This window comes from Pseudonaja textilis, chromosome 4 (assembly GCF_049901715.1).
Source record: "Pseudonaja textilis isolate UNSWEBS1 chromosome 4, rPseTex1.2, whole genome shotgun sequence".
Classification (NCBI taxonomy): Eukaryota; Metazoa; Chordata; class Lepidosauria; order Squamata; family Elapidae; genus Pseudonaja; species Pseudonaja textilis.
In genome coordinates this window covers 46,548,430-46,575,975 of record NC_141993.1, presented here as the reverse complement: position 1 = coordinate 46,575,975, position 27,546 = coordinate 46,548,430, and the positions used below count along the sequence as shown (strand labels likewise).

General features: G+C 35.7%; 1 protein-coding gene across 1 annotated transcript in view; it reads right to left on the bottom strand.

The window, feature by feature from the left end:
- CFAP43 (cilia and flagella associated protein 43) overlaps positions 1-27,260 on the bottom strand; it is a 66,145-nt gene extending 38,885 nt beyond the window's left edge. The window contains exons 1-14 of the mRNA XM_087932779.1: positions 27,107-27,260; positions 25,833-26,086; positions 23,882-23,978; positions 22,788-22,955; positions 22,330-22,480; positions 19,652-19,811; positions 19,290-19,343; positions 16,490-16,569; positions 13,370-13,501; positions 12,110-12,226; positions 10,600-10,680; positions 9,828-9,979; positions 6,086-6,189; positions 4,181-4,321 (exon numbers count right to left, since the gene is read on the bottom strand). Coding sequence (XP_087788905.1) covers positions 4,181-4,321; positions 6,086-6,189; positions 9,828-9,979; positions 10,600-10,680; positions 12,110-12,226; positions 13,370-13,501; positions 16,490-16,569; positions 19,290-19,343; positions 19,652-19,811; positions 22,330-22,480; positions 22,788-22,955; positions 23,882-23,978; positions 25,833-26,086; positions 27,107-27,174 — 1,759 coding nt within the window. The 5' untranslated portion in view covers positions 27,175-27,260. The remainder of the gene's footprint in view (positions 1-4,180; positions 4,322-6,085; positions 6,190-9,827; positions 9,980-10,599; positions 10,681-12,109; positions 12,227-13,369; positions 13,502-16,489; positions 16,570-19,289; positions 19,344-19,651; positions 19,812-22,329; positions 22,481-22,787; positions 22,956-23,881; positions 23,979-25,832; positions 26,087-27,106) is intronic.
- Between the last annotated feature and the right edge of the window lie 286 nt (positions 27,261-27,546).

Genomic DNA, 27,546 nt, shown 5'->3' with positions numbered 1-27,546 from the left:
TGAAGAGGATTATAAAAAGATACAGAATTATGAAAGAAAGAATGAGCAGGCTTTGTGCATCATAGGACTGACTCTCTCAGACCAGCAACTGATACATATCCGTGGAGTAGAAAATGCTGCAGACTGCTGGGATAATCTCAAAAGGATTTATGTTCGAGACAGTGTAGGAGCTCATATCAATCTTACACGGAAGCTGTTTAGAACACATCTTGAGAAAAATGGAGACATGTTAACTCATTTAAACTGTATGAAAAGCATTTTTCAAGAATTACAAGAAAAAGAGCTTATTTTTAATGAGTTGCAACAAGTATACATCATACTGTCTTCTTTGGATCGAAGCTATGATGATTTTGTGACTGCATTAGAGGTGTTGCCAAAAGACAGTTTATCAGTAACTGAGATTACCGGCAGGCTATTAGAAGAAGCCAGGAGAAGGTTTGAACGTGACCAGCTGAGGGAAGATAAGAATAAGGAAGAGAAATTATCTTCAAAGCTTGAAGGAAACCAGCTGTGTAAAGTAAAGCACCCGGAAGAAGAGAATTTATCTTCGACGGCATACACAATTAAAAAGTGTTTTAATTGTGGAGGCAGAGGACATTTGGCAAGATTCTGCAGGAAAGGAAAAAGCCAGAATGTAAAGAAGCCAAAGAAATCCTTTGAACTGGCCATGTTTGGCAATTGTGATATGAAGAATGATTTATGGGTGGTGGACAGTGGTGCATCCCACTGCATCACGAGAGATAAGACAAAGTTTATAAAAATGTCTACAAGTACTCAACGTATATCACTCGCCAATGGTTGGCACCTCAAGGCCAAGGGTGAAGGTATTGCTTATTGTCCATGTTTAAACCAGAATATAAAAATGTTGTATGTACCACAGTTAAAGATGAACTTACTTTCTGTAAGAGTATTAGATAAACTAGGATATGTGGTTACATTTAAGAATAATAAGTGCATACTGGAAAGAGATGGCAAAAAGGTAACTGCAGCTTTAAATGGAGCATTATATGTCTTGCATGACAGTAAGAAAGGGGAGGCACAGACTGTATTTAATAATGACAAGCCTCATGATGAATGTATCCATTTATTGCATAGACGTTTGGGGCATGTAAATTTTAAAATGCTAAAACACACAGTGGAGTTATCTGAAGGAATAAGGTTAAAGCCCTGTGATAAGTATTTGCGTTGTAATGTCTGTTGTGAAGATAAGAGTAAAATAATGCCTGCAAATAGGCTAAATGGTTTCAAAACTACAGAACCTTTAGAAGTAGTATTTGCAGACATTATAGGTCCAAAGAAACCCAGTATGGGGGGTGCTCGATATATACTGAGCATTATGGACCATTACTCTAGATATGGGTTTTGCTACTTAATGAAAAGCAAAACTGAAACATATCAACACTTCTTCAAATGGTTAAAGTTTGCTGAAAGAAAAACCAAACGGCAACTGATAACCTTGGTGACAGATAATGGTACGGAATTTGTTAATAGCAAATTCCAGAGTAGATTAAAGGCAGCTGGAATAGCTCATAAGACATCTGCACCATACAGACCACAACACAATGCATTTGTTGAAAGGCGAGGCCAAACATTGCAGGCTATGACCCGTACTATGTTAACTGATTCTGGGTTACCTGATTCTTTGTGGGGGAGGCCACAATGTGTGCTAATCATTTATTAAATAATGTGGTTAACTCAACCACTGGTGAAATACCATTCACCATGTGGCATGGCAGGAAGCCTGATTTGAGTTACCTGCACACATTTGGTGCACCAGCATGGGTGCATATCCCTACACAACTCAGGCGTAAAGGGCAACATAGAGCTAAACAATTTTTCTTCGTTGGTTATCAAGCTAACCATAGGGCATATAGGTTTTGGGAGAAAGGCACATCTAAGGTGTTATGTAGTGCCAATGCCCAATTTCTAGAGCACGTAGGATGGGATAAGTTAGAGCAGGATAGCAATAACGAAGTGATTATTGAATCATACAGAAATCCCATTAAGTATCCCTGTAACTTTAAAAATAATGTAAAGGAAGAAGTACAGGAAGAAGCACAGCCCCTAGAGGAAGAAATAGCTGAGGATGAGGAACAGGTAGTAACTCAACCAAGCCCAGTAATTCCCAGAAGGACTACACGTATTTCTAGACCGCCTGATAGATACCAGGCTAATACAGTGTGCCAGGAAAATAGAATCCCAAATACTGTGGATGAGATTAAAAGATATCCTTCTAAAGAGAAAGAAAATTGGTATGCAGCAATTAATAAAGAATTGAAGTCTCTGAAGGATATGCAAGTGTATGAAAACGTGAGATTACCTAGTAATGAAAAACCCATTGGCTGCAGATGGATTTTTAAAATAAAAACAGATAAAGATGGAAACACAATCCATAAGGCAAGGTTAGTAGCCCAAGGCTTTAGACAAAGTGCAAAAGACTATGATGAAGTATTTGCACCTAGTCTGAAAGCAGCAACTTTAAGGGCAGCATTAGTGTGGGCAGCAAGCAAGCAATATATAGTTAACCATTTAGATGTGGAAACTGCTTACTTGCATGCTCCACTAAGACATACTGTTTATATGAAAAGGCCTAATGGATTTAAAGAAGACAATAATAATGATAATGATTGTTGGTTATTAAAGAAGAGCCTTTATGGTCTTAAACAATCGGCTATGAATGGAACCAGTATATTGTGAAGGAACTGACCAATATAGGGTTTAAAGCTGGTTTAGCCGACCCATGTCTATTTAAGAGAGAAAAGAATGGGAAGATATCATTATTATTGTTGTTTACTGATGATATTGCTCTGATGACGAAGACTAATGATGAAGCAAATGAAATAATAACATCATTAGCCAAGAAGGTAAAAATCAAGCAATTAGGGAGATAAAGAGATATCTAGGTTTGAATATACTGAGAACACAGAAAGGTTTTAGGATATCTCAGGAAGATAAGATATCTAAATTGCTAATAGATTATAAGATGGAACTTTGTAAGCCTGCAAAGACTCCAATGAGTCAGGATATTTGCAAAATGGATACACAAAGTCCCAAATGTGATAAGGAACTGTATCAATCTTTGATTGGTAGCTTATCATATATTAGCAATTGGTCAAGGCCAGATATTGCTTTTAGTATTAATCAGCTGGCACGACACAATAATGACCCGCTTCAATGTCACTGGATAGCATTGAAAAGAATCCTAAGATATCTTAAAGGAACATTACACCATGCACTGTATTTAGAACCAAAAGGTGATCTCATTTTGAGTGCTTATGCAGATGCTAGTTTTGCAGCAGAAAGAGATACTAGAAAGTCGACTTCAGGAACAGCCATAATGCTGGGTAAGACATTAATAGGCTGGAAGTCTATAAGGCAACAGCATATAAGTTTGTCCACTTCTTAATCTCTGTGTGAATTAAATAACTATTTTAAAACCACAAACAGTGTTTTTGTCTCCAGTGTGTGTATATTCTTGGGCCCAGCCTCTCTCTCATTTGCCTGCCTGGCTTGACTGCTGCTGCACACTCTGCTAGGGGGTTTATCCCCAAACACTAACAGATACTAACTCAAAGGCTAAATCAATCAGTAGCGCTAGCAAACTCGCCCCGCTAAGAGTTGCTAAAATCCTGATCCTCTTTTCTTCTTTGCTGAGCAGAGCAACAGCCTTTTTCTGTTTACTTTCTCTTCTTTCTCCTTGCTTGGAATCTTGTTTGTTCTTTTGCTTCCTTGCTTACAAGCATACAGTCATTCTATTCCTTGCCTGGCAGAGAGAATCTTGCAGTGGAGAGCCAGACTTTGCCCTCCTCCTTGGTTGCTTTTCCTTTCTTTCCTCAGGCAGCTCCAGCTCTGTGGCCTATTGGCCTGTTTTCAAAAAATAGTTTTGAACCTCTAAAAATATTTAATATATGATATCTTCTTTGTTTGTTTATACTTCATATTTCTAAACCACCCATCTCCCTCAAAGAGGGGCTTTGGGTGGTATATAATTGATCAATAAAACAACATATGAAAATTAACACTAACATTAAGTTAGCATTTTTAAAATAATATAGAACAATGACATTATAAACATGTTAAGGACGTAAGGATCTATTCACACTTTGAAGTTAGCGTATATCATTTTAAAATGGTGACTGCATTTTGAAATATCAGAACTCAGCACTAGATTGGTTCTTACCTGAAATAATATTTAGAGGAAGTGTAAATATCTCCACTCTTCCCCTTTTGAGCTCCGTTGGAGAAAGAAGTGCAATCACTTCAGTTAACTTATTTTCATCATTATACTGTAAAGTTATGTCCACAATCTCACCAGACAACACTACAGTAAAAAAAGAAGACAACATTCAAACCACATGTAACATCAAAGTAAATTATCACTTTTTTTGCCTATAATAGTTTACAAATCCTTGAAAAGACAAATTGGATACTATTTATATCTTGTCTTATTTTATCACTGAGCACTAAATAATGAATATGGGACTTATGCAGTGTCCTATCTAGCCAATGAATAGGCCCAAAACGTATTGATTTCCCAAAAAATAATACACATAATATGCCTTAGAACACGTGGGCCACCAATCTAACCCAGGGGTGTCAAACTCAAGGCCAGGGGCTCAGATCCAGTCCATGGGGTGCTTAGATGTGGCCCACGGTGCTGCCCTGGAAACAATGAAGGACCAGCTGGCAAGAACTGGCTGCTAGCGAAAACGGGTTAGCAAGCTCTGTTTTCAGCTGCGATGGCTTCTTGCAACCCACTGCCAGTGAAAACAGAGCTCAGGAGGGCCACCCACCCAAGCTCCATTTTCGCTGACAGAGAGTTGCAGGAGGCAGTCATAGTTGAAAATGGAGCTTGGCAGCCTGTTTTCTCTGGCAGAGTACTCAGGCCACCACAGACGCCCTGACATGAGTGGCATCGAACTGGACATGCCACTCCCATTCTGCCCCCCTGAGGTGAAACACAACCTGATGTGGCCCTCAATAAAATTGAGCTTGACACCCCTGAGTTAGCCTATAATTCTTGAAAACTGTCATTGTGGTTTCATCCTTAATCCTTTTGACTTTTCATCATCACATCATGATAGCAAGATAACATGGGAAAAGTCATCTTAGCCCATATTTCCCACAAAGACTACCTCCCCACCAGCTTTTGAGATAGGCTGACGGGATAGTGACTGTAATATGAAATGCATTACAGATATTTTCTAACCTTGAATCACTGCATCCACTTTTACTAAGCATTATACTAATTTTTTTTTATAAATTGCTTATTTAAATATACAGGTAGTGAGTGCTATAATTCACAGTTACAGTATTAATGAAAAAGTAACTTTGGGACCCATGGCCACATTTATGACCTTCACTTAGTCATGTTAGTTTGCATTGTCCTGAGCTTGATCCATTTTTTTTCCTCCATCCCCCTCTTCCTGAGCTGTTTTTCCCCACAGGGCAGCAAGTCTCTTAAAATCATGCTGATTATAAATTAACAGATTCAGCTCTGTGACCTAGCTGTCACAGAAATTGAGAAAATGGTAATCAGCTTCACACTAAAGGTTTTTTTCTTTGTCTCCTAAGTAACCTGCTATGCAAATAGCTGGTACTAGTGCATTCTTTCAATGTGTATTTCCCATTGTATATATGCTTAATCTCTTGTAATCCTTTCCTCTCCAATGAATGTAAATGCAAACACTAATCCTTTTCTTGCTATATTGATCAGAAATGATCAAATTATAAGCTTCTCCTTTAAAATGTTTCTCATTTATAAGAACCTACTTTCTTGCTTATAGTGGATTTGTTGCATTTATTCATGCTATTGCACCTATTCATACTATAATACAGACATTTCTCCTTTTTTAAAAAAAAAATCAAATGTTCAGGATTTTGCCAAAAACCTACAGATTCAATAGACTGTTATAAAAAGAAATATTATGAAGGTCCCATAATATTGTCATTGATTTAAGAAAACTGATAATTCCGAAATAAAATATTTGGGGTTTGACAACTAACATTTATTCTATGAAAAATTACTGTCCACACTTGCATATACAAAGAAGAAATAAGACATCCATAAATTTCTGTATATTACCTACATATCCCAGTACTTTAAACGATGTTGATGGGAGAGCATTTAAAATAAAAACATTTCCGTCTGTAGAAGCTGCTATGAGAAATCGACCAGTTTGTTCATACCTTAGTGGGGGGAAAGAGCAAATAAGATGATGGCAATTGATCAGCAACTAGGATAATGGCATCCCAGTAATTTGAAAGGAATTATAGTATGTATATTTTGAACTTGGCCAAGAACAAACTTTAGAAAATAAAATCAATTTAGCATTAGTAAGCGCATGCACCAGCCTAATCCAACATGATGTCTTTCAGGTGTACTGTAGTAGGCCATCCTAGAAATTGTGGTTCTAATAGATAGGTCTGATAGGTTTCAATGGGAGACTTTAACTACCCTGCTATCAACTGGGAGACAAACTTTGCAGCAAGTGGGCATTCCAGCTCACATAACACTTCTATGGTTATGTGGTTGTGATTTGGATGTTTGGCAATTAGCTCTCACTTTTGATGGCTGCAGCATCCCATGGTCATGTGATTGCCACTTGAACCTTCCCTTCTGGATTCCCACAAACAAAGCCAATAAGGAAGCCATTGCAAATTATTGCATTAACTTGCTCCTATTTTTTGGTTCCAAGGTCCCTTGCTATGGAGTATGAGATCTCAGTAATCTGTAGCATCTCTCTCTGCCCACCTGTACTTCATAGCACAGGCCTACCTGCAGCACCCTGTTTCACATAGTTGCCACTGGCCTGCTCACACTCTTTAGTACCTACATGTGATGGCCATTAACCTATGGCCCCTATGATCCATCACCCTATGCATCCCATTTTTAGTGCTTTTTTATTTTTAAAATAAACATCAACATCAATACATGAACAGTGTGGTATCTAGGTATCATTCATTTTGGGACAAGTGGCAATAATAATATTAATAATATTTTGTTACATTAGCAAAACTTATGTAATCCTAGTATTAACATACATGTCTGTTTTAAAGTAGTTAATTAATATTTCAATGTTCCATTTTAATGGCAATTGCAATGTTATTTGAGCTTACATAGTGATGCCATCTTTCAGCCTCTAATATTCCCCCTATTTCTTATTTATACCTCTATTCTGGCTTCTAGTCAAGCCACCACTTCTAATTCTAGAGCAAATATACATGTTTATATTAAATATAGTAATTCTTTATTTAATTATTCAATGTTTCAATGCGCCATTCTAGTGCCAATCACCATATTGTTTAAACATACTTAATAATACCATTTTTCAACCTCTAATCTTTCCATCTAGCTATTACGTTATATAAGAGTATGTATTCTTATTTATACCTCTATTCTAGTTTTTAATCAGGCCATCATTATATTAGAGAAAAAGAACAGAAAAAATATTTCCTTTCTATCCATCATCTCTTGTTCATTTTAATATTTCAATTCTTATTCATTTTTTAGCTTGCCTCCCATACTCCTCTCTTGGATCCTTGTCTCTATCTACATCTGTATCTTCACTGTTCAGTCTAGATTTCTCCATCTCTATCCTCCTATGATGCCAGGCTTCCAGAGTATCTACCCAAGCCCCTATCTCCCTTTCAGAAGTATCTTCCTCCTTGTCTGATTCCATTTTTAAATCTCTTAAAATATTTTCCCCTTGGTTTATTTCATCTGTCATTATTATCTTTATTATCTTTTCCTCCATTTTTTCTGTTGTCTCCTATCTTTCTTGGAATTTTTGGACTTCATTATCAGTTGCAGGATATTTTCTATTTTCCCATTTATGTCATGCAATAGGTTCTTTATTTCCCTGTAATTCTTTGTCATAGAATCCTGAATGCTTTGGAACATCAACGCCATTTCTTTTGAAATTTTACTTATTTCCACCTGATGGAGCATCTTGTCTTATTTTAGTAAGTCCCACTTTTACTCAATAGTCTAAAAACAATATATTCAAGCCTAATGCTGTTCCTCAGAAAGTACAATGCTCATAGTGCTTTATATTCCAAGATTATTCTATCAGTTTCATTTAAATAGTCCAGGAAGCTTTCCAAAAATCAGAAGTCACTTTACTTAAGGGTTTTCCTTATTCCCACAGTTGAATCTCCAGTAATCATAAAGTAGATAATTTAGAACAGTAGGTATCACCATAGTCCTCCAGATGAATATTGTTTATTTCTCTTATCAGCAACTTTCCCAGGCTTATAGGGGTATGGTATATTTTCAATTCATCAGTAGGTGGCACCCTCATCTTAGGTTTCAGCATTGTTTCAAATGTAACAAGTTATTTAATCCAATTTTAATTTAATTTATAGAAGCAAAGTCAATTATTCAAGTAGATAGTTCCAGCATTCTAAAATGCCTTTTCAAGACAATGCCTACCCAGTTTGAAAGTCCTATTTTCTATGTTTTAAAGTCTTTAGCTTTTTCCCCTTAGTTCCTTTCTTTCGAGTCTAGTATTTTTCTCTGTATAATTGTTCGCCGCTTTAGCAAACAGTTCTAAGAGTCTCTTTTCCTGGATTTACTTCTTTTTTTTTCCTTTTAAAGTTAGGGTCTAAATAAAAAAGGAATCTTCTCACCCAGTTCCAATCACTGTTCATCTAGACTGCTCCTGCACTTTCTTTGTTGCCTCGGCAGTCCCAGCTTCACGGCAGCCATGATGGCTGCCTCTTCTCATCGTGGATGAGTCAGGAGGAAGAGTTGCTTCTCTCCGTGACCTGCAGGGTGCCCCTCTTTACTTCACCACCCCATAGGGTGGTTTTAGCTCCTTTCAAAGCCCTCCAATGGGGAGAACATCGAGCATGAGTGTGAAGACTCGCTCCTCACATCCGATCTCACCATGATGTCAGCCAGAAGTCCCCTTATGCACCCCATTTATCCACTTCCGGCTTAATGACCCTCATAATCCTGGGACAATTATGACAGTAACTGAGGATGTTAAGATTTCCATCAGTAAGCAATGTGGTCATGTGACATTGCACTTTATTATTGTTTCGCTTAGCAGTAGCAATCCTAGTACCTATTGCAGTTGTAACCTAAAGATAATATATAGCAGGGGTGTCAAACTCACGTTGTCACAGTGACATCATGTCACATATCAGGACTTTTTTCCCCTTCACTAAATCAGACATGGGCATGGCCAGTGCATGACACATCTGGCTTGTGGGCTGCGAGTTTGACAGTCCTGAACTATAGCATCTGGCAATGAAGGAGAGTAAAAAGAACCATAAGGACATCAGAAAAGGGGCAAATCAGAAAGTCAGAGCAGAATTAGAATGAATAAGGCCAAATGTATCACAGCAAGAAAACTGATGGGGATATTTTAAAAGGGAGAGGGAGGCCTATATGGTCCCCCCCATCTTTGTAAATGGAGTTCTATGTATCAATATACATTCTTTTCTCTTTCTCAGTAACCATCTGTATGAGAGACAGATTAAAAGAGGGATATCAGAGGGTTATGGGATTTGTATGCTGTAGTTGACTCCTCTCTGGAATTCTACCACAGCTTTGTAATCACATCCTTGGGAAAATTATGTATTTCTGAACTTTCGATCGTTTCTTCCTTGTAAGATGGGTGAGTGTTAATTGACCATATTCATCCCTGTGGCTATTTTGTAAATAGATGTGATCTATATTGCAATAGTAACATTTTATCATGATGCAACCCAACATACATTCAAAATGTTAAAGGTACCACATGGCTGAAAATGTTGAGAATCTTGCATGTAGTTTGGATCAGACCACCTTCTTTGCTATACTCATTTTACATACTTACCGCAAAAACTTCACAGTCATGTTCTCAGAAAGAAGAATTCGATGAATTACTCTAGGAGTTTCAACATTAGTAAGATCTACAAAAAAGACACGGCCTGTTGGAGTTCCTACTGCAGCACTGTGAGAGGAGAGGCTACAAGCCATCGCAGTAACCTTGGAAATGAACAAATGATAATGAATTTTTTCATGTGGATCCTTTGGGAAAAGATATGTTATTTTCTCTTTCATGAATTTTTATTAGACCAGTCTCAGTTTAGGGGGCAATTAATTTTCCCAAGGGGCTACACAAGAATCTGGGACTGTTGTGGAAGGCTGCCACTACCTTGCTGGTGCTATTGTCCTGTCCCCTGTTGCCATCACCACAGAAGGCTGCACAGGGACAGACAAAAGGTCAGATGTGGCCTGCAGACCATAAAATGCCCAGGTCTACTTAGGGAAAGCCTGTTACCAAACCAAACAATACCAAACCCAATCTGTTTTGATGATGTGAAAAAAGCATTTCATACAAAATAATAATTTATACATAGTTTACATTCTCAGCACAAATAATTCAAAACAATTTGCTATTTATTAATGTGAACAATTAAACAACTGAAACAATATAATTGTTTTCTGTAGGAATAAGACATTATTTAAAAAATATTTCAGAGATTTAAAGAAGGAAAATAATATTTGGGATATTTTAATATATATTTGGTTAATTGTATTGATGACAGTGTTAATATAGTAAGTTAGACCCAATACATTAAAACTCAAATGCCATTTGTACATACCACTGTATGTAAACACAGTGTGCTGATAAAAGCACCATTATCCAGCTGCCAAACTTGTATCTCTCCTGATTTTGCTACAGACTACAGAAAGGAGGAATAAAAATGTGAGAAAATTAGGAAACAAAAGAAAGTTTCTATGTATATATTTTATTAATTTATTTGGAAAAGACTTACTAATCCCTTTGCATTATATTTATTTATTTCATTTTTATTTGTAAAATTGTAAAATTTATTGGCTGCCCATTTTTTCCACAGGGTAACTTTAGGCAGCTTACCATAAATAATTAAAACACAACACACACACACACACACACACCACACACACACTAAGTTCTTATGGATCAAATCAAAGTATAATGCACCAAAATAATTTTAAAAAGGATAAACATGCAACAGATATACAATGTCTTAAATTAACATGCAGCATAGAAGCAGATTATTTTATACCCTAGCAGTTAATATTAAGTCAGTAGGTGATTTGGTACACATGGGCAATTTGTGTATTTTATTTACATTGTATAAAATTATTTCACTAGTAAGTGTGGTGATAGCCCTCACAGTATCCATTAAAAAGTGTGCTTTACATTATCTCCTCACAGTACACCCATTAAGAAAAATCTACCAAGCTGACCTCAATTACTACATCATGCTGATATCTATTCTTCACCCATTTTCTCCTCTGGTAAGTAGGGCCAAACTTTTCAGCCACTAGTTAAGGGCTTAAGGTGCAAAAAGAACAATAGAAGTCGCTTGGATGTTTTTTCTTATAAACACCTTTTTTCTATTTTTAAATTTAATTTTTTTATTTTTCTTAATCATTAATTAAATTTCATCTTTTGAATTCTCACTTTAACCTTCATTTTAGTATAAAACTTAAGCAACAGAAAAAATGTTAATTAAAGAAAACTAGTTTTTTTAACTTAATAAATATGAAATGACTGAAAAAGGGGGTAAAAATTAACTCTAACTTGTCTTAAGAATTCCTTTGGAAAAATTATATTGTCCTTTCCTACCTTTATAGTGTGTTTCCTCACATACTGCATGCACTTGAGTAAGTTTATGAATTTGTGTATGTTTGTTATCCTTCCTTTGGGTGAGATTTTTCTAAAGGATTTTTTTTTATTTTGATACTATCTAATGGCTTTATAAGCTTGAAGTTCCTTTGCTATTCTATTTTAATATACAATATTATGGATATTATTTTCCTTCTACAATAGCTGAACTGAACAAGACTAGCTTGCATCTTTTTATAATCCATATGCACTGAAAAAACAAGTCACTGATCTGTTTGCTTAGAACTATAACGTGCCTTATTTAAATAAGCAGATTGTTTGGGAAAATGAGTAGAATAAAAAATTAAGCAACTAATACAAACATATAATTTCAAGCCTCATTTAGATACTGCCATGGGGGGAGTATTCATTAAATGATATTGCAAAATGACACTAAAAATTCTGAAAAAAAAATGGTTTCCCTTTTCTGCCAATTAATACAAATAAAATGTTCTTACCACACAGTGTGTGTTGCCTGGCACAATAAAATCAGCTGCTAAGAACTGGCTCATACTTGCATCCAGTAATGCAATAACATCTTCATTTGAATTTGGATTAAATATATAAAGTGATCCCTATTAATTAGAAATGATCCATGATGAAAAGATCAGAGAAAGCATTCATACATATTCTTAATTATTTTAGGAAAATATACATATCTTATTTTGCCACTTGTGACTGAACTCAGGATGAAGGCATACATCACATTACATTAATTTTCTGGCATATTGTATAGGTGTCTGAAAACTGTCACTACTTCCTTTCGGCAAAACCTTTCTGTAAAACTATAAAATACTAAGTTATTGAGAATGTCTTTAGAAACTTTCTCTGAATAGCTCATTATGTGAAAAATGGTTATTATTAGTGGAAGCAATTGCTTCAATACCATCTCTTTTATTGAATGTCCTCCCCCAAAGGGTTATCTCAACCCAAATTTTTACCATTTTAGGTAATTTTAATGTTTTGCATTAAAATCCAATAGAATGAAAAAAATATTTATTCTATTGCTCAAAAAAACACTTCCAAAATGGATCCAAAATGATCCAAATAAGACTTATGAGACAAACCTATTCTGAACTTGATTTTTTTGAGCATTGTACAAGTGTGAAACATCTCCCTTACAGTGGCTAGGAAAATCTATACTCTAATGTGTACTTTTATATATAATGTGTACTTTTATATATATGTTAAAAACTAATCTGGAGGTATCTATATAACAGAATGGTCTAAAAATATTGAAAAGTACAGATCCATCCAGTCTAATCCTGAGTGGATGTCAGAAATAGAATGCCCAAGCAGTTGTTTCACTGGGAAATTTGGAAGGGTTTTCAACTTTTTAAGCATTAATATTGTTTCACATAGAATAACTACTTGTAAAATGTTTAATCTGAAACAGACAAAAAGCCTTTCACTACAAGATAATAATATAAGAAAACAAACGGTACAACAACATTGAGTGAAATAATTCAATTAAAACTGTTATTCTTTCAGTCCTTAATTTTACTAGAGCCTCATCTCATTAGTAACAAATCAGCCTGATCTTGGGTTATTTGCTTCTGATCTAAATAGATCAATCCCTCATTTGATAGCAATCACTTGTATTCACTGAAAGAATCATCACATTAAATTATGTTAGGCTTGATTTTGTCATATGAAAAAAATTCTAATAAATACATATTTAACTGGGAATCTCATATATAAGAAGTTTGCCAAAGTACCTTTTCTGTTTCTACAAGCAGGTAAATGTAATCAGGGGAGAAGAAAAGAGTTGTTATTGGCTCTTCAATTTCAAAGCAATCTTCTGCTTGAAAGCTTGTGCTCTTGATTTTATAAAGGCGAACAAAACCATCCTAGGGAAAAAATATACACATACACCATAAGCTTCACATTTCATACCAACTTTCCCAACCCCCTCACTCCCAAAAAACCACCATGCACAGCAGTGTGTTATTTGAAAACTATTTTGTATGAATATCAGAGAATATTTGAAACCAAAGTATATTGACCTTGGAAATCCCTAAGTGAATCTCTCATCTCTCTTTTATATTCAAAAGTGTATGGATGAAAACGAACATGTGGAATTAGGTTATAATTATGGGAAAGGTTATGAGATTTAAAGTCTTCCTTCATTTTCTTGATTTAAATTATTCCTCCCAATACCCAAGATTAGAAAATCCATATAGGTGAACATTAATTTAGGGGTAATTTATACATGAAACATCTCTTAAAGTAATAATTGATATTTGCTTTGCACAATTATAAATTCAGTACAATTTATTTCTCACGCTATACTTATTTTGTAAAAAACAAAATTCATTGGATATCCAAATATATGCAGTTTATTATTTATATATCTATTTGGATATATGGATATCCATATTAAAAATTATAAGTATGGACAACTAGCATCTTTACTTTAATAAGCTTCTATGCCACATTTTGTGAAAATAGTCATATTACTTCATTTTAATTTGTTGCTCATTTTAACATCTAGAAACTGGATATAACCCTTGTAAAAATAACTCCATTCCCTATTTTTAGTGGCTTATTACATCACAATTTATTACATCACAATTTATCTCACATTCATGCATGGAACTTTCATAGTTGTTAAAATGCTCTTCACAATTAATATATATGATAAGCTTGTCTATATTTGGTTACTTTTTACACAGAACTTCATTTTCTATATATATGATTGCTTTTCTTTTATGTGACAACCATCTAAAATTCAGTATCCTGATAATTTCTTTTTTCATTGCAAACTTTTAGTAATTCCTAGCTCCTAAAAAGCAATGAAACCTGAGTTAACTAGTTGATGTGCAGAAAATGCCTGTTGCAATGTCTGAATAATGCCTGCAACCTAGTGTAAAATGGTGATCAAGTAACTCTAAAGCTCCAATCATGGGTTCAGCAGTAATTCTTCTTCTGACTTCTCGATTACCTGATTTGATCTGCCAGAAAAGTCTCAAATGTGGTTTGACTAAATTAGAACCTCCCATATAGACAAGGAGAGAAAAATATACATAAAGTTGATTGATGCCATAATTTCAAAGACTTTCAAGAAGTGAGGTTTTTTAGCTCCTGTTTTTCCAAATTAACAGATACTTGGTGCAGCACTTAATAAACTTGAAACTAGACAACCAATTATTTCAAGTCTGGGAAAAGCTGGTTTCTGTCTTTCCAATGTCTATCCTTTGGCAACTGAGATATAAATCTGATTCCTTCAATAGGATCTCCTTCAAGAACTTAACAAGCCAATCTTTCTTAGTCTCAGCCTCTTATTGGTGACAATAACTATTTTGCAGACATATGGTAATATAAAAAATACATGTGAAGTCTGTTCCCTAAAACATTTATAAAAAATTTAATTACTATTACTACTATAGCAGAAGTCAAACTCTTTACGGAATTCCCATATGGATATGGGGCTTCAAGGATTGTATTGCAAGAACCCAGCTGTCTTCCTCCTTGTGCTGGTTTTGCTCCGATGTACCTGGAACTGGGCACTCAATCAGTCGAATGTATGGCGTGCATTAACACCTTTAAATGGTGGTTTGGGGTGCTCTTTCTGGCAGTTCCTGGTAGCTACCTCTCCCTGGCATTTGCTGACTCTCATATTTCTCGTTGGGAGTGGGAGCTGATGAAGAAATTACACCTGCTAAGTTTTACGGGGGATGCCCTGGGAGATTATGGCCTTAAGGACGCCCAATTTAGGGTAGTCCAATGGCTTGTGGACATTGACTTGCAATATCTATGAGCCAGAGCTAACAAAACTTGCTCCCCTCTGATCTTCAGCCAATTTAATAATTACGGACTGAGGATGGCTTCCTATTTTGACACTCTAACCATTCCCAAGTATAGAAGAGCTTTCTCCCTAGCTTGCTTTAATGTCTTGCCCTCAGCACTACTGAATGGACAATTTAAGAGGCTCCTGATTAACGAGAAGCTATGCCCCTGTGACAGAGCTGAGGTTGAAACTGTGGAGCATGTCCTTTTACATTGCCTTATGTATAACGCAGGCAGATCTAAGTTACTGTCTCTCCTTGAAACAGACCCTTCTAGACCCAATGTTAGTAATTTGTTCTTATATTGTCATGGGGATGGCTCCTCATACACCACTTCTCAGGTTTCCTTTTTTTTTTTTTAAGAGCTGTAACCAACAGAGGAGAATGCTGTAATTCCCCTTAGTCAAGTTTTTGCTGGCCAATTGTTCATGACTAATTTTCCCATGCTCTTCTTTTGTTGTACTTGTGTTTTGGTCTGTGACCGCAAATAAAGTATTATTATTAATGTCATTATTATAGCAGAAGCTAGGTAAATATTGGAATGGTAATAGATCTTCTGGACATCTTTACATATTTATTGTTCCTAAAACTTGCAGAAGGGGGTGATAGAGATACATGTGTACTGAAAATGCATATTTAATCAATTTGCATGTTTAGATAGTCCACATAATTCATTGGTTACTAACTCAACATTTGTGTTCTCAAAAATATTTTTAAAAGAAAGTTGTCATTTCTGATTCTTCATTTACAGCTACTTGTTCGCTTGTTCTTGAACATTTCCTGTATCACATCATATACTAAAAGGCTATGAGAATATATAATATATTCTTTTGTGGTACAAATAATATAATCCTGAAAGTATAAACATAATTTTCACATATCCTGAGCAGTTCCTAATTAGCAATTAGAAGAAAAAGTCTTCATAGTTTTTAATGTTTATAACATTGCTGTTTCTCTTTACATATTCCTTTATTTCTAGGATTATGGGATGGGTTATGAAAAACAGCTGGGAAGTGAAACATTATAGGACTTGACAGAACAGTGCCTTACAGTTCCAGCTGCATACAGTCCATCCTTATGAAGCGCCATAGAAAGTAGGACCACATTTTGAGATTCCTTCCTTGGCTCACCTATAGAAAGTATTACTAAAACATGAACTATTTAACATATACATTGTACGTACATACATACATACATACATACATACAATTTGGTTAATGATAATTTAAAATCACAGTGCGAAAAATTACAACAAGAGGCATAAGATAAAAACTGTGAAGTATGCAAACATTTAGCAGACAAAAGATGGCCAAAGCTGAATAATTTTTTTCATTGGTGACAAACAAGATCTCAAGTTGGAAAAGCTAAAGTTTTTTTTCCCCACAGCAAAAGATGTAAACTTTTTATAACGAGATTACGGGTAATAACAGCCAAAAAACAGAAAAGGCCACTGTTCACTTTATGTCACTTGAGGGATCCTTGAGCTGACTGGTTTGAAATATATGAGAAAAACTAATAAAAAATTAAAATGGAAAGAGTCTGTTTTTGGGGATTTCCAAACAAAACAAAACGAAGTAACTGTTTCTTTACACCAGTCTTCTGGTTTATTTTATCTCCCTTAATATCTTAAGTTATACAGCAATTAAGTTTGGTAATATACAGATTGCATAGATTATTTAACTTCATTACCTCCATTAATCAAGTACAGATTTTACTAAATAATAGAAGAATGTTTTCCGAACAGACTAGTTGATGTCATTGAACCAGGCATAACTACACTGCTTTCTAATAGCTTTGCTTCAATAGCTGTGAAGTAAATGTGCTTGTGATTGTTCAGTTAGAATGCTAACATTAGCTTCTTTTTGTTCCATTCCATGTGAGTGTCTACAACAGAGAACCTCCTGATTATCCAGACTTCATATGGAGAGCCTCTGTGGATAGAAATGCTTCAGTGTGGAATAGAAAAGGGGGAAATCTACTGTAGCATGGTTATATCCCAATAGCTTCACTATGTATTCGTCCTTTCAGAACTTGAATTTCACTGTTTGTCTCTTCTATGTTTCCTTGTTTTAAATCAAAGGTCTCCAACCTTGGCAATTTTAAGACTTGTGGACTTCAACTCCCAGTGTTCCTCAGCCAGAAAAGCTGGCTAAGGAACATGGGAGTTGAAGTCCACAAGTGTTAAAGTTGCCAGGGTTGGAGACCTCTGTTTTAAATGATATTTAGTGAATGTACACTTAGTGAATGTAATTCCATCCTTCCTATTCACAATTAATTAATTTGGGAAGGGAGAACCTCTTTTAGTTTTGGATAACGAATGTTATTAAAAGGCACAAGCTTTTAGAAGCTGCATGCAAATTACATGTGTGATAGGTTACAAATACCTTATCAGTTAATACTGCAATTGTTCAAAACATTGGGTTTGTTGAGAGATTTTGAGATACCAAGAGCACTTAGATTTATATACCGCTTCACAATTTATTTTTATTTTATTTTATTTATTTATTTGATTTGTCAATCACTTACAAGATAATAGGTATAAGTATAAACATAGTTATGAATACATGAAATGGGTACATATAAGAAAAATAAAAGAAACAATAGGACAGGGACAGTTGGCACGTTGGTGCGCTTATGCACGCCCCCTACAGACCTCTTAGGAAGGGGGTGAGGTCAATAGTAGACAGTCTAAGGTTAAAGTTTTTGGGGTTTGGGAAGAAACCACAGAGTCAGGTAGAGTATTCCAGACACTGACCACTCTGTTGCTGAAGTCGTATTTCCTGCAATCAAGTTTGATGTGGCTAACCTTGAGTTTGTATCTATTGTGTGCTCTTGTGTTGTTATGGTTGAAGCTGAAGTATTCATTGACAGGTAACTCATTGCAATGTATGATTTTATATACCACACTTAGATCAGACCGAAGACGGCATAATTCAAGGTTTTCTAGGTCTAGAATTTCAAGTCTGGTGGCATAAGGTATTCTACAACGAATACAGGAGTGGAGAACTCTTCTTGTGAAATATTTCTGGACTTTCTCAACTGTGCTAAATAAACTAGAAGACATTCTCTCTAGAGCCAAAGCTCAGATAAATAGGGATTAACACCAGGCAAAAAATCAAGCAGAAAATAAGAAACTATTAAGAAATTTCTAATCAAAGAACCAAGGAATCAAGGAAAGAAAAGAAAACCCCCACCAAAATTGACCAGGTAAGTCACTGTATAAAAACAGGAAACAAAGAACACACTTACTTGGACTGACACATGCTACCAAGGGCAATAAAAAGTCTTCAGGCAATAACCAATCCCAGAGAACACCAAGGATTCCACAGTTCTCAGAACTGGAGAGATTATTGATGCAGACATTTACAATCCCTCATTTCTATATGTACTTTTGAACATTCATTTCCCATTTAATGAAGCGGGGGTGTCAAACTCGGTTTCATTGAGGGCTGCATCAGGGTTGTGTTTGACCTCGGGGGCCAGGGTGGTCATGACCAGCTTGATGTCACTTGTGTCAGAGGCACCTGTGGTGGCCCAAGCACTCTGCCAGCTAAAATAAGCTCCCAAGCTCCGTCTTCAACTGCCACGGCCTCCTGCAACCCTTTGCCAGTGAAAATGGAGCTCAGGAGCTCACGGCACTCCCAAGTTCCGTTTTTACTGGCAGAAGCATTGCAGGTCAGTTCTTCACTGTTTCCAGGGTGGCTCTGCGGGCCAGATCTAAGTACCCTGCAGGCCAGATCCAGCCCCCAGGCCTTGAGTTTGACACCCCTGTAATAAAGTATATTAGGATACATACCCAAAGTAGCAAATATTTTCTGTAAAGGCATTTAGTATTAAAAAAAATAAATACCTTCCATTTTCCTAGAACTGTGTGACATTGAGCGAAAAGTTGTCCGTTTTTGTGCTGGAAAGGAAGTGACTATATGTATCAATTGCAGCTTACATAACTCATTTGCAAGTACATTAGAATCAATTACCATTAAATCAGGAAAAATACACTTTCATTATTTGTATTAATAAAGTGAATTAATGTACATAGTACAAATCTACAACAGGGCTCTATGGACCCTGCTCACAAACAAGATTTGTCTACAATTTCAGACTGATTACAGCTTGGTACTGAGTCTTTTCTATTATATATTTTCTGCATCTAACATCTTTAGTTTTGTTTGTTTTTAAATCCCAATGAATCAGAAAAAAAATGTTTCTCACCAATAGCATCTGGAGAAAGTTTTTGAGTGAGAAGACCAGCCCTATATGTGTCTGCACCTATTTTCAGGAAATAACCTTCTTCACAGCCCAAGTACAGCTCAGAATCTGGAGTCCAGCAATGGACAGTTGGGTGAACACAAGGTTGAATATCATCTTTAGGCTATCATTACGAAGGCAGAAGAAGTTTCAGTTACAAAAGAATTAAGAATGTACAAATCACAAACTACATACAGAAACAAGATATAATTTTACAATGTAATTGTATTCAAATATTGCATATATAATACACATGTTTTTATCAGGATTATTCATCCTACATATAAATTACTACATGCACTTTAGACAGTATATTCTCACATACCCTTAAGTTAGACTTAATGTCCTAGAATTGCAGACCTGAAGGGAAGCCATTTTTTATTCCAGAAACTTCTTATTGAGAGCTTTAATGAACATCTGACATTTGAAAGAGAAACAGTAGCTGAATGTGTGATCGGTACCTTATTCACTATTCCCAATGCTTGAGGGGCAATTTTTTAAATAAATCTGACTAACAATTATTATGCAAAAATGATGATACTTGATTGGAAACCTAATGAATGGTCGCTCTCTGTTACTTCCCATTAATCTCCATTGCTAATCTTGTGCTTTGAGCTGATAGGATGAAGATTATGAGGATAGTACAAAGAAGTACTGCAGGACATATTGTTAGCATTCCTTCAAGCCTTTTAACAACTTTACATTCTATTTATTTTAAAAAATATTGTTGATGATTATATCATAGTCTTACTTTTAATTTCTGTTTTCCTTGCTATTCCCCTCATATGACTTGATTATTTAGAAAACAATTACTCTGTGTCAATTTAGCTATGAAAACAGAAATCCATATAAACAAAACAAAGAGATATATTAGCAAGAGGGGAGTTTAGCTATTACAGGTAGTCCTTGAATTACAACAGTTCATTTAGTGACTGTTCAAAGTTATAATGGCATTGAAGAAAGTAACGTATGACCATTTTCACACTTGCAATGAAATTTCATTTTAATGTATGCTGATTAATGTACATTCAAAGTGACAATCAAGTTATTCTAAGTATAAGTCATGATCATGTTATCGAAATTCAGATGCTTGGCAACTGCTTCATACTTATGACCATTGCTGTATTCCAAGGTCATGTGACCAGGTAAAATCAAGGGGAAGCCAGATTCACTTAACAATCGTGTTACTAACTTATAAACTGCAGTGATTCACTTAACAACTGTGGCAAGAAAAGTCATAAAATGGGGCAAAATTCACATAACAAATGTCTCACTTAAGAACAGAAAATTTGGCCTCAATTGTGGTTGTAAGTCAAGGACTACCTGTATTAAGGCTTAGTCCGCAGACTTAATTAAATCATTTGCTTAACGTGAGTTATTGATGGGTTCGTCCATTATTGTATCCTAGGTGTCTGGGTTCATCCAAGATCCTGAAGGTAATGACTTTCTCAAGTTGAATCAGACTCCTGTCTACTTGATAGACAAGCGTATATAGTTTTGTTGAATATAATGTAGGTTTCTAATTGACTTCTTTTAGGATAATTTTTTCAATCTCTCAATAAAGAGCTCAGTTCTGGTATTTCCTGACAATTCTCATCTAAATATTATTCAGATTCAATAAGCTTTATAAAAGCTCAGACCAAAATACTAAGTTACAACATAACTTTAATAGGTTATTAGAATAAATGACTCAACATTCTGTGCTTGGATATAGAATAGAATAGAATGGAGTTGGAAGGGACCTTGGAGGTCTTCTAGTCCAACCCCCTGCCTAGGCAGGAAACCCTATACCACTTCAGACAAATGGTTGTCCAACATCTTTAAAAATCTTCCAATGTTGGAAGTATTTGCTACATATTATTTATTTAGCTTGTTTTTATGAACCATCCGTCTCACAAATGAGACTCACAAATGAACAGTTGAGAAGGTTAAAAAAATACATTTCACAACTAAAACCCCAAAACCCTCATGAAAACACTTATTTCCTCTTAAAGTACTGTGTTTTCAGAACACTGTGAATTACATTACTATGCTCTAGACTAAGATGTTAAAAACCACAGAAAGCCATCACAAATCAGTTCTGTAATACAGCCAAGAAAATGTCATAAATATATTCAGTCAGTCAGTCTTTACTATACTGTCACATCAGTACAAGAAACACATTAATAAATTGTCTATAACCACCAACAATTATCCAGTTTAAGAAACCCCCCCAAAAGAAAGAAACCAGTAAATAATAACTCTTTATCAGAGTGGATTCTATAAGGTGGCTTTATCTGGACTCATAAGTAAAGTCAAGGAAAAGTAATCTAAATCTAAGGTGTAAATTTGATAATACCCAATATTAATATAATACCTAAAATTACATAAAATACACATATATAGCAGGAGCTTGAGCTATAAAGATACAAACAGACATGCCCTCACAAAAATACCCTTTTATTTTAACACATTTTAATTTTAATTTTTAAAAATTAAAATTAAATAAAAATTAAATTTATTTCTTTAAATTTAATTTTAAAAAATTAAATAAAAAATCTAATTTTGAATTTTTTTGGATAAATATATGTCATAGTATGTTAATCTCTATGGTTATTAACTAAGAAGCAGTGATTTCTGATTATAGGAAGTATAAAACTAACCTTAAATGTTTCAGCCTCATCTCCTACCAAGCCAGCAATGGCTGAATTGGGTAGCACAGGACCAAAATAAGGATCACTGACACTGGGATGGCAAAAGAAGCTATTTTCCTCATCTGTTAAGGATCCATCTTCAGCAGGAAGTTTGACAGGCCTGAAACCATATGGAAAATAACTTGGAATAATGATTCTTTAAATATAAATTAAAAATACGAACATTTGTTTTCAGTATAACATAATCACCTTATTTATAAAGCATATTTTATAATATGTGAAGTATGAGAAAATATTTACACTGTGTAATCTATAATAAAAGATCTATATATCAAACTGTATATTCCACTATGAGACATTGACTAGACAGTTGCTCTCCACAAACTACAGAACCTAGTCAAAGAGCTTATTCTACTTTTTCTAGCATATCATTTTGTTTCTAACATAAAAATCATAATCATACTTACTTTGAAATCAAGATGTGCTCTTGGTTATTTCTTTCAATAGTCCAAAGGGTCACAGAGGCTCCATTAAATAAACATAACTGATGCCAATTCATAGGATTAAAACTCATTGCAGTTATTTCTATCTCAGGTTGTGACTTACTACATAATACAAGTTTGTTCTGCCAATCCCTAATTACAAATGAAAGAAAGTAATTTTTTATTTGTTGTATATACGAAGTATTCTGTCAATATATATTTTATCTCCAAAAATCCAGAAGCTATTCTAATGGTCAAAACAACAAAACAATAAATAAATAAAACAAAAAAGCAAAACTGTAATCAGACTGCATTTTGCAATATAATATTAGTAGACAACAATTAAAAAATAAAAAAAAAATAAAGCAAAGCCTCAATCCCTGCTGCAGAGAACTTTAGGTCCCTTTGAAAAATTTATCAGGCAAGTGTAGAATAAATAATCTCAGCCAATTTATTCAGACCTATGAGAGGAAAATCAGTCAGTTGTAAACAGTCTTTCATTAACTGTTGTTTTGTACAATGTGTCCAGGCTGGTGCCACATGATACACTAAAACACTGACCATGATTTGGGGGAAAACACCACAAATCTAGTTAGTTTATTATTATTTAGATTTAAATGTTTTCCTTGCAATTAGGCAACCATGACAAAAGTTTGCCATGTCTAAGTTTGAAAACAATCACTTTCATAAAATATGCTACATTTTAAGCTTTAAACATAATGTTTCTACTTTTCCTTGCCTCTTCTTTCATTTGGGAGTCAATAAACTAAGCAGGAATTTACTACAGACAAAAAGGTTATTTTGAACCTGAATTCCGACTTTTTCTCTTTAACAGATTTAGAACCAGAAACCATCTTTAGACAATGGTTTGTAAGAATTTAGATTTCAACATAATCCAAACTTTTCTGCATGCTGTCTTGGTAAATTTCTGGTTAGTGTAATCACTTCACTTGCAAAAAAGCCAAGCAGAATTATATGCATATGAGTACAGATAGAAAGATAGAGAATTTTGATCCATAATTTGTGTGAATGCAATTCTGACCCACTTGTCCCTATTAAAATATGCAACCAACACTTACCATATGGAAAGGCAAAACTCAGGTAGTGACGAATAACTGGCCAGATAGGGACCTGTGTGACTGAATGCAAGCAAGGAATAGTCTAGGCTGGCTTGCCCTAAAAGTTAAAAGTAGCACAGACTTTAAAGCTTATTAAAACAGGTTTATTTAATATTTTAATATAGTTTTTTTTTAAATTTAAGATAGATTTTAAAAAATGCCAGTCCATAATACATGCTATAGTGTGTTATTCCAATCTCATATTATTGTTACTCTATTCCTGCTTTCCCCTCCCATCACATTGTGGTACAGTGCAAACTCAATTTCAATGAGGGGTGTCAAACTCTATTTCAATGAGAACCACATCAGGGTTGTGTTTGACCTCGGGGAGCCGGATGGGCATGGCCGAGGTGCTGTGGCTGGGGTGAGCATGGCCAGCTTGACAACACTCGTGTCAGAGAGCACCCTGTGGTAGCCTGGGTGGGGCTGGGACGATCCTCCTGCAGCCCTCTGCCAGCAAAAATGGATCCCAGGAGAGCCGCATGTGGCCCTCCCAAGTTCCTTTTTTGGTGGCAGAGACATTGCAGGCCAGTCCTTCGCTATTTCCAGAGCAGCCATGCAGGTGAAATGTAAGCACCCTGCAGGGCCTTGAGTTTGATACCCCTGCTACAGTGTGATGATATATGAATAATCTCTGAATTAAACTCATTAAAACTGCTTTGGCGCCATGTAACATGCTTTTTTTAAGCCATCAAAAATTTAAACCACCTGATCATGATCAAATCAGAATTTTAGGAGGGTCTTAAAAGGCAGCCCCATGTACCATATAGAGTTTCCCCAACCTTATTTCCAAATCATATACAAACAGTACTTAAATTTAATCCTCAGTTTTCAGCAGCTATTACTAGTTTTTCATCTCACTTGCCATTCTGCTCTGTCTTTTCATACATCATACATTATTCTTTGACATATTTTATGATTATCATAGGGAGTGCCACCCAACCCCAACACTCACGCTTTACTTTCAGTCGCTTTATTATGTCTATGGTGTCCTTTGGTTTTTGTGGTAAATTACAGGAGTGGTTTAATATTACCTTCTCCTGCATAGCATCAAATGTTTTTGCTTTTGTCACTGAAAGGGGTCATCTACCTTCAGCATCTTTCTATATCAGTACCACCTGATATAAATGCTTGCTTACTACCTGATATAAATGCCCGCTTGCTGGGCAGCTGCAAATGATCTTTACACCTCAGGCAATCCTACATGTATTATTGGCATACTGTTAGGAATGTAAGTCACCTAACAGCTATTTGGGTTGAAAATATATAAACCAGGATAAACATTTTAAAACTGTATCTTTAAGAAAATGCAAAACTGTAATTGGGTATGGTTTCTCAAATGGCCATAAGATGGAGCCAGAAACCTGGGTTGTCTTAGTCTTAGTCTCAGAAGAGAGTATGTCTCAGTAAGTCTTTTTTTTTTTCCCCCTTCTGTTGGAGAGTATTGCAGTTCTTTCTAATTGACTGCTATTCTTGGATTTGATCTAAGTCTGTTACTGAACTGTTTTTGACACTGGACTTTGTTATTGGATTATCCCTGGATTGAAAACTGACTGATTTAACCGTGAATGACTTTGGACTGTCTATTTTGAACTTGGCTTAAACTTTCTGGAAGTAAAACCTACATTTACTGTACAGTGTATCTGTGTGCTGTGTGTGTATTATTCAAACACTTCTCTCAAATATGTCTCCCTGTATGCGCTCATTCTCCTAACGGGGAATTACCTCAACACATACATGCCTACATTCTTCACTCATCCCTCCCAGGAATATTCTGCTGTCATGATGAGGCAGCAGAGCATGACATGCATGGAATTTAATAAAGGACATAGAAATATGAATGTTGGCCTTTTATTTAACTGAATGCTGCCATAAATGTATGGAATAATGCTGTATATAAAAGTATCCTCACCTTTTAATTTTGCTATTTTCTTTAGTCCTGGGAAATTGTAGACATAGATTCTAGGATTCAACTGCCGATCAGAAAAAGCAACAATATTCTGGCTTGCATTCAGTGCAAAGGCTCCAATATTTCCATAGTGACATTGCAAGAATGATCTCTCTCGTGTTTCAATGTCAATAAAGATAATGTAATTGCCACAAGGATAAGAAACAGTCCTGTTGTTGATAAATCCAACTTTCCTATTGGTGAATCCTTGTACCCACCTTGGGGGGAAAATACATTTTAAGTGAAATATCTTTAATTATAGATGACTATTCTCATATATTAAATAAAGTGCTTCCTAGTGGGGGTTTGTGCTCTCAAGTCAGTTTTGGTTTATCATGACTACATGGGTTAGTCCCTGTGGTTTTCCTGGCAAGATTTTTCAAAAGAGGTTTGCCACTGTTTTCTTCCCACCTGGGTTTGTGCCTAGGAGAGGACAAAAAGTGAGTCTTCTGGTTTCTAACCTGGTGCTTTAACCAATAAATCAAAGTGCCTCTTTTTGACAGGCAGGTAGTAACTATATAAATTATCAAGCTGCTATTCCACACTGTGAGAAGTATGACAAGATATAACAACTCAGGATATGAAAACTCCTAGTTGAGGAAATTTGAAACCATCTTTCCACCTTTGTAAGTTGTGCCAAGGCACAACATTATCCTTACTCTCATCAGATCTGCTTCATACATTGCCTTTCTTCTTTAAAAGTCTCATCTCTGCACTTTTGAAAATGTCATCAACATGTTTTTATTTAATCCCCATGCGTTCTCTTCAGCTTCACCATTTGCAGCAATATCAAACCATTTATTTCTTTTTCACCTGTCTTTTCCTTGACAACTCATTTATTTCAATCCCATTCTTCAATATAACACTAGGATTCCAATAGAAACTTCTAAAGTACTCTTTCCAACAAACCCCCAGGACTGTCTCCAAGGTTGTCGGCATGAAAACACACACACACAAACTGGGCTCCCTTAAGAAAAAAAAAAGAAGCAGTGCACAGCTGGTAATCTTGTTTTATGTGGAATCCTTGAAAAGCACACTAAAAAGCCCGGCGATCCTTATCTTAACAAAATCCAAATTTATCTGTTTGCGAGGCAAAAAGCTTTCACAAAAGGCTGTTTTTATAGCCTTTATTCCCGGATAAACTTTAGGGAAGGGAGGGAATAAAAAGAAAAGTATTTTGGGAAAGCACATCTCGGAAACACCAGAAAGCCTCCCGTCCCTCTCCTTTCCCTTCGTACTTGGGTTCCAGCTCGGCTTTGTGCATCGTGGATCCCGGGCGACGGCCGCCCCCTTTCACAGGGTCCATGGCGCCCACCACCTTGAGATCTTCGCTTAGCAGAAGCTTTTCGCTGCCGTTTACATTCGTATCCGAGCAACCGCGCGCTGCTCTTCTGCGATTGGCTAAAGCTAATAGATTCTTCCTCCTCCTTTTGCCGTTGCAGCCCGCATCTTCCAAGTGAGTTATAAAGGGAAATGAGAAGGTCCTTTAAAAATATCTGTGAGGAATGTCTTCTACCTTAACTACAACTGTCCGGCCTGCCTTCACATGCAACTTCTTTCCATCGCTTTTATTTTTTTTTAAATAAGGGAACGCTAAGTGTTAAAATAAGGGAAAGTTTCGCTGCCGGCTGCAGTAGCCTATCTGAAAAAGAATAAAAGGAGTGAATGATGTTTGTTT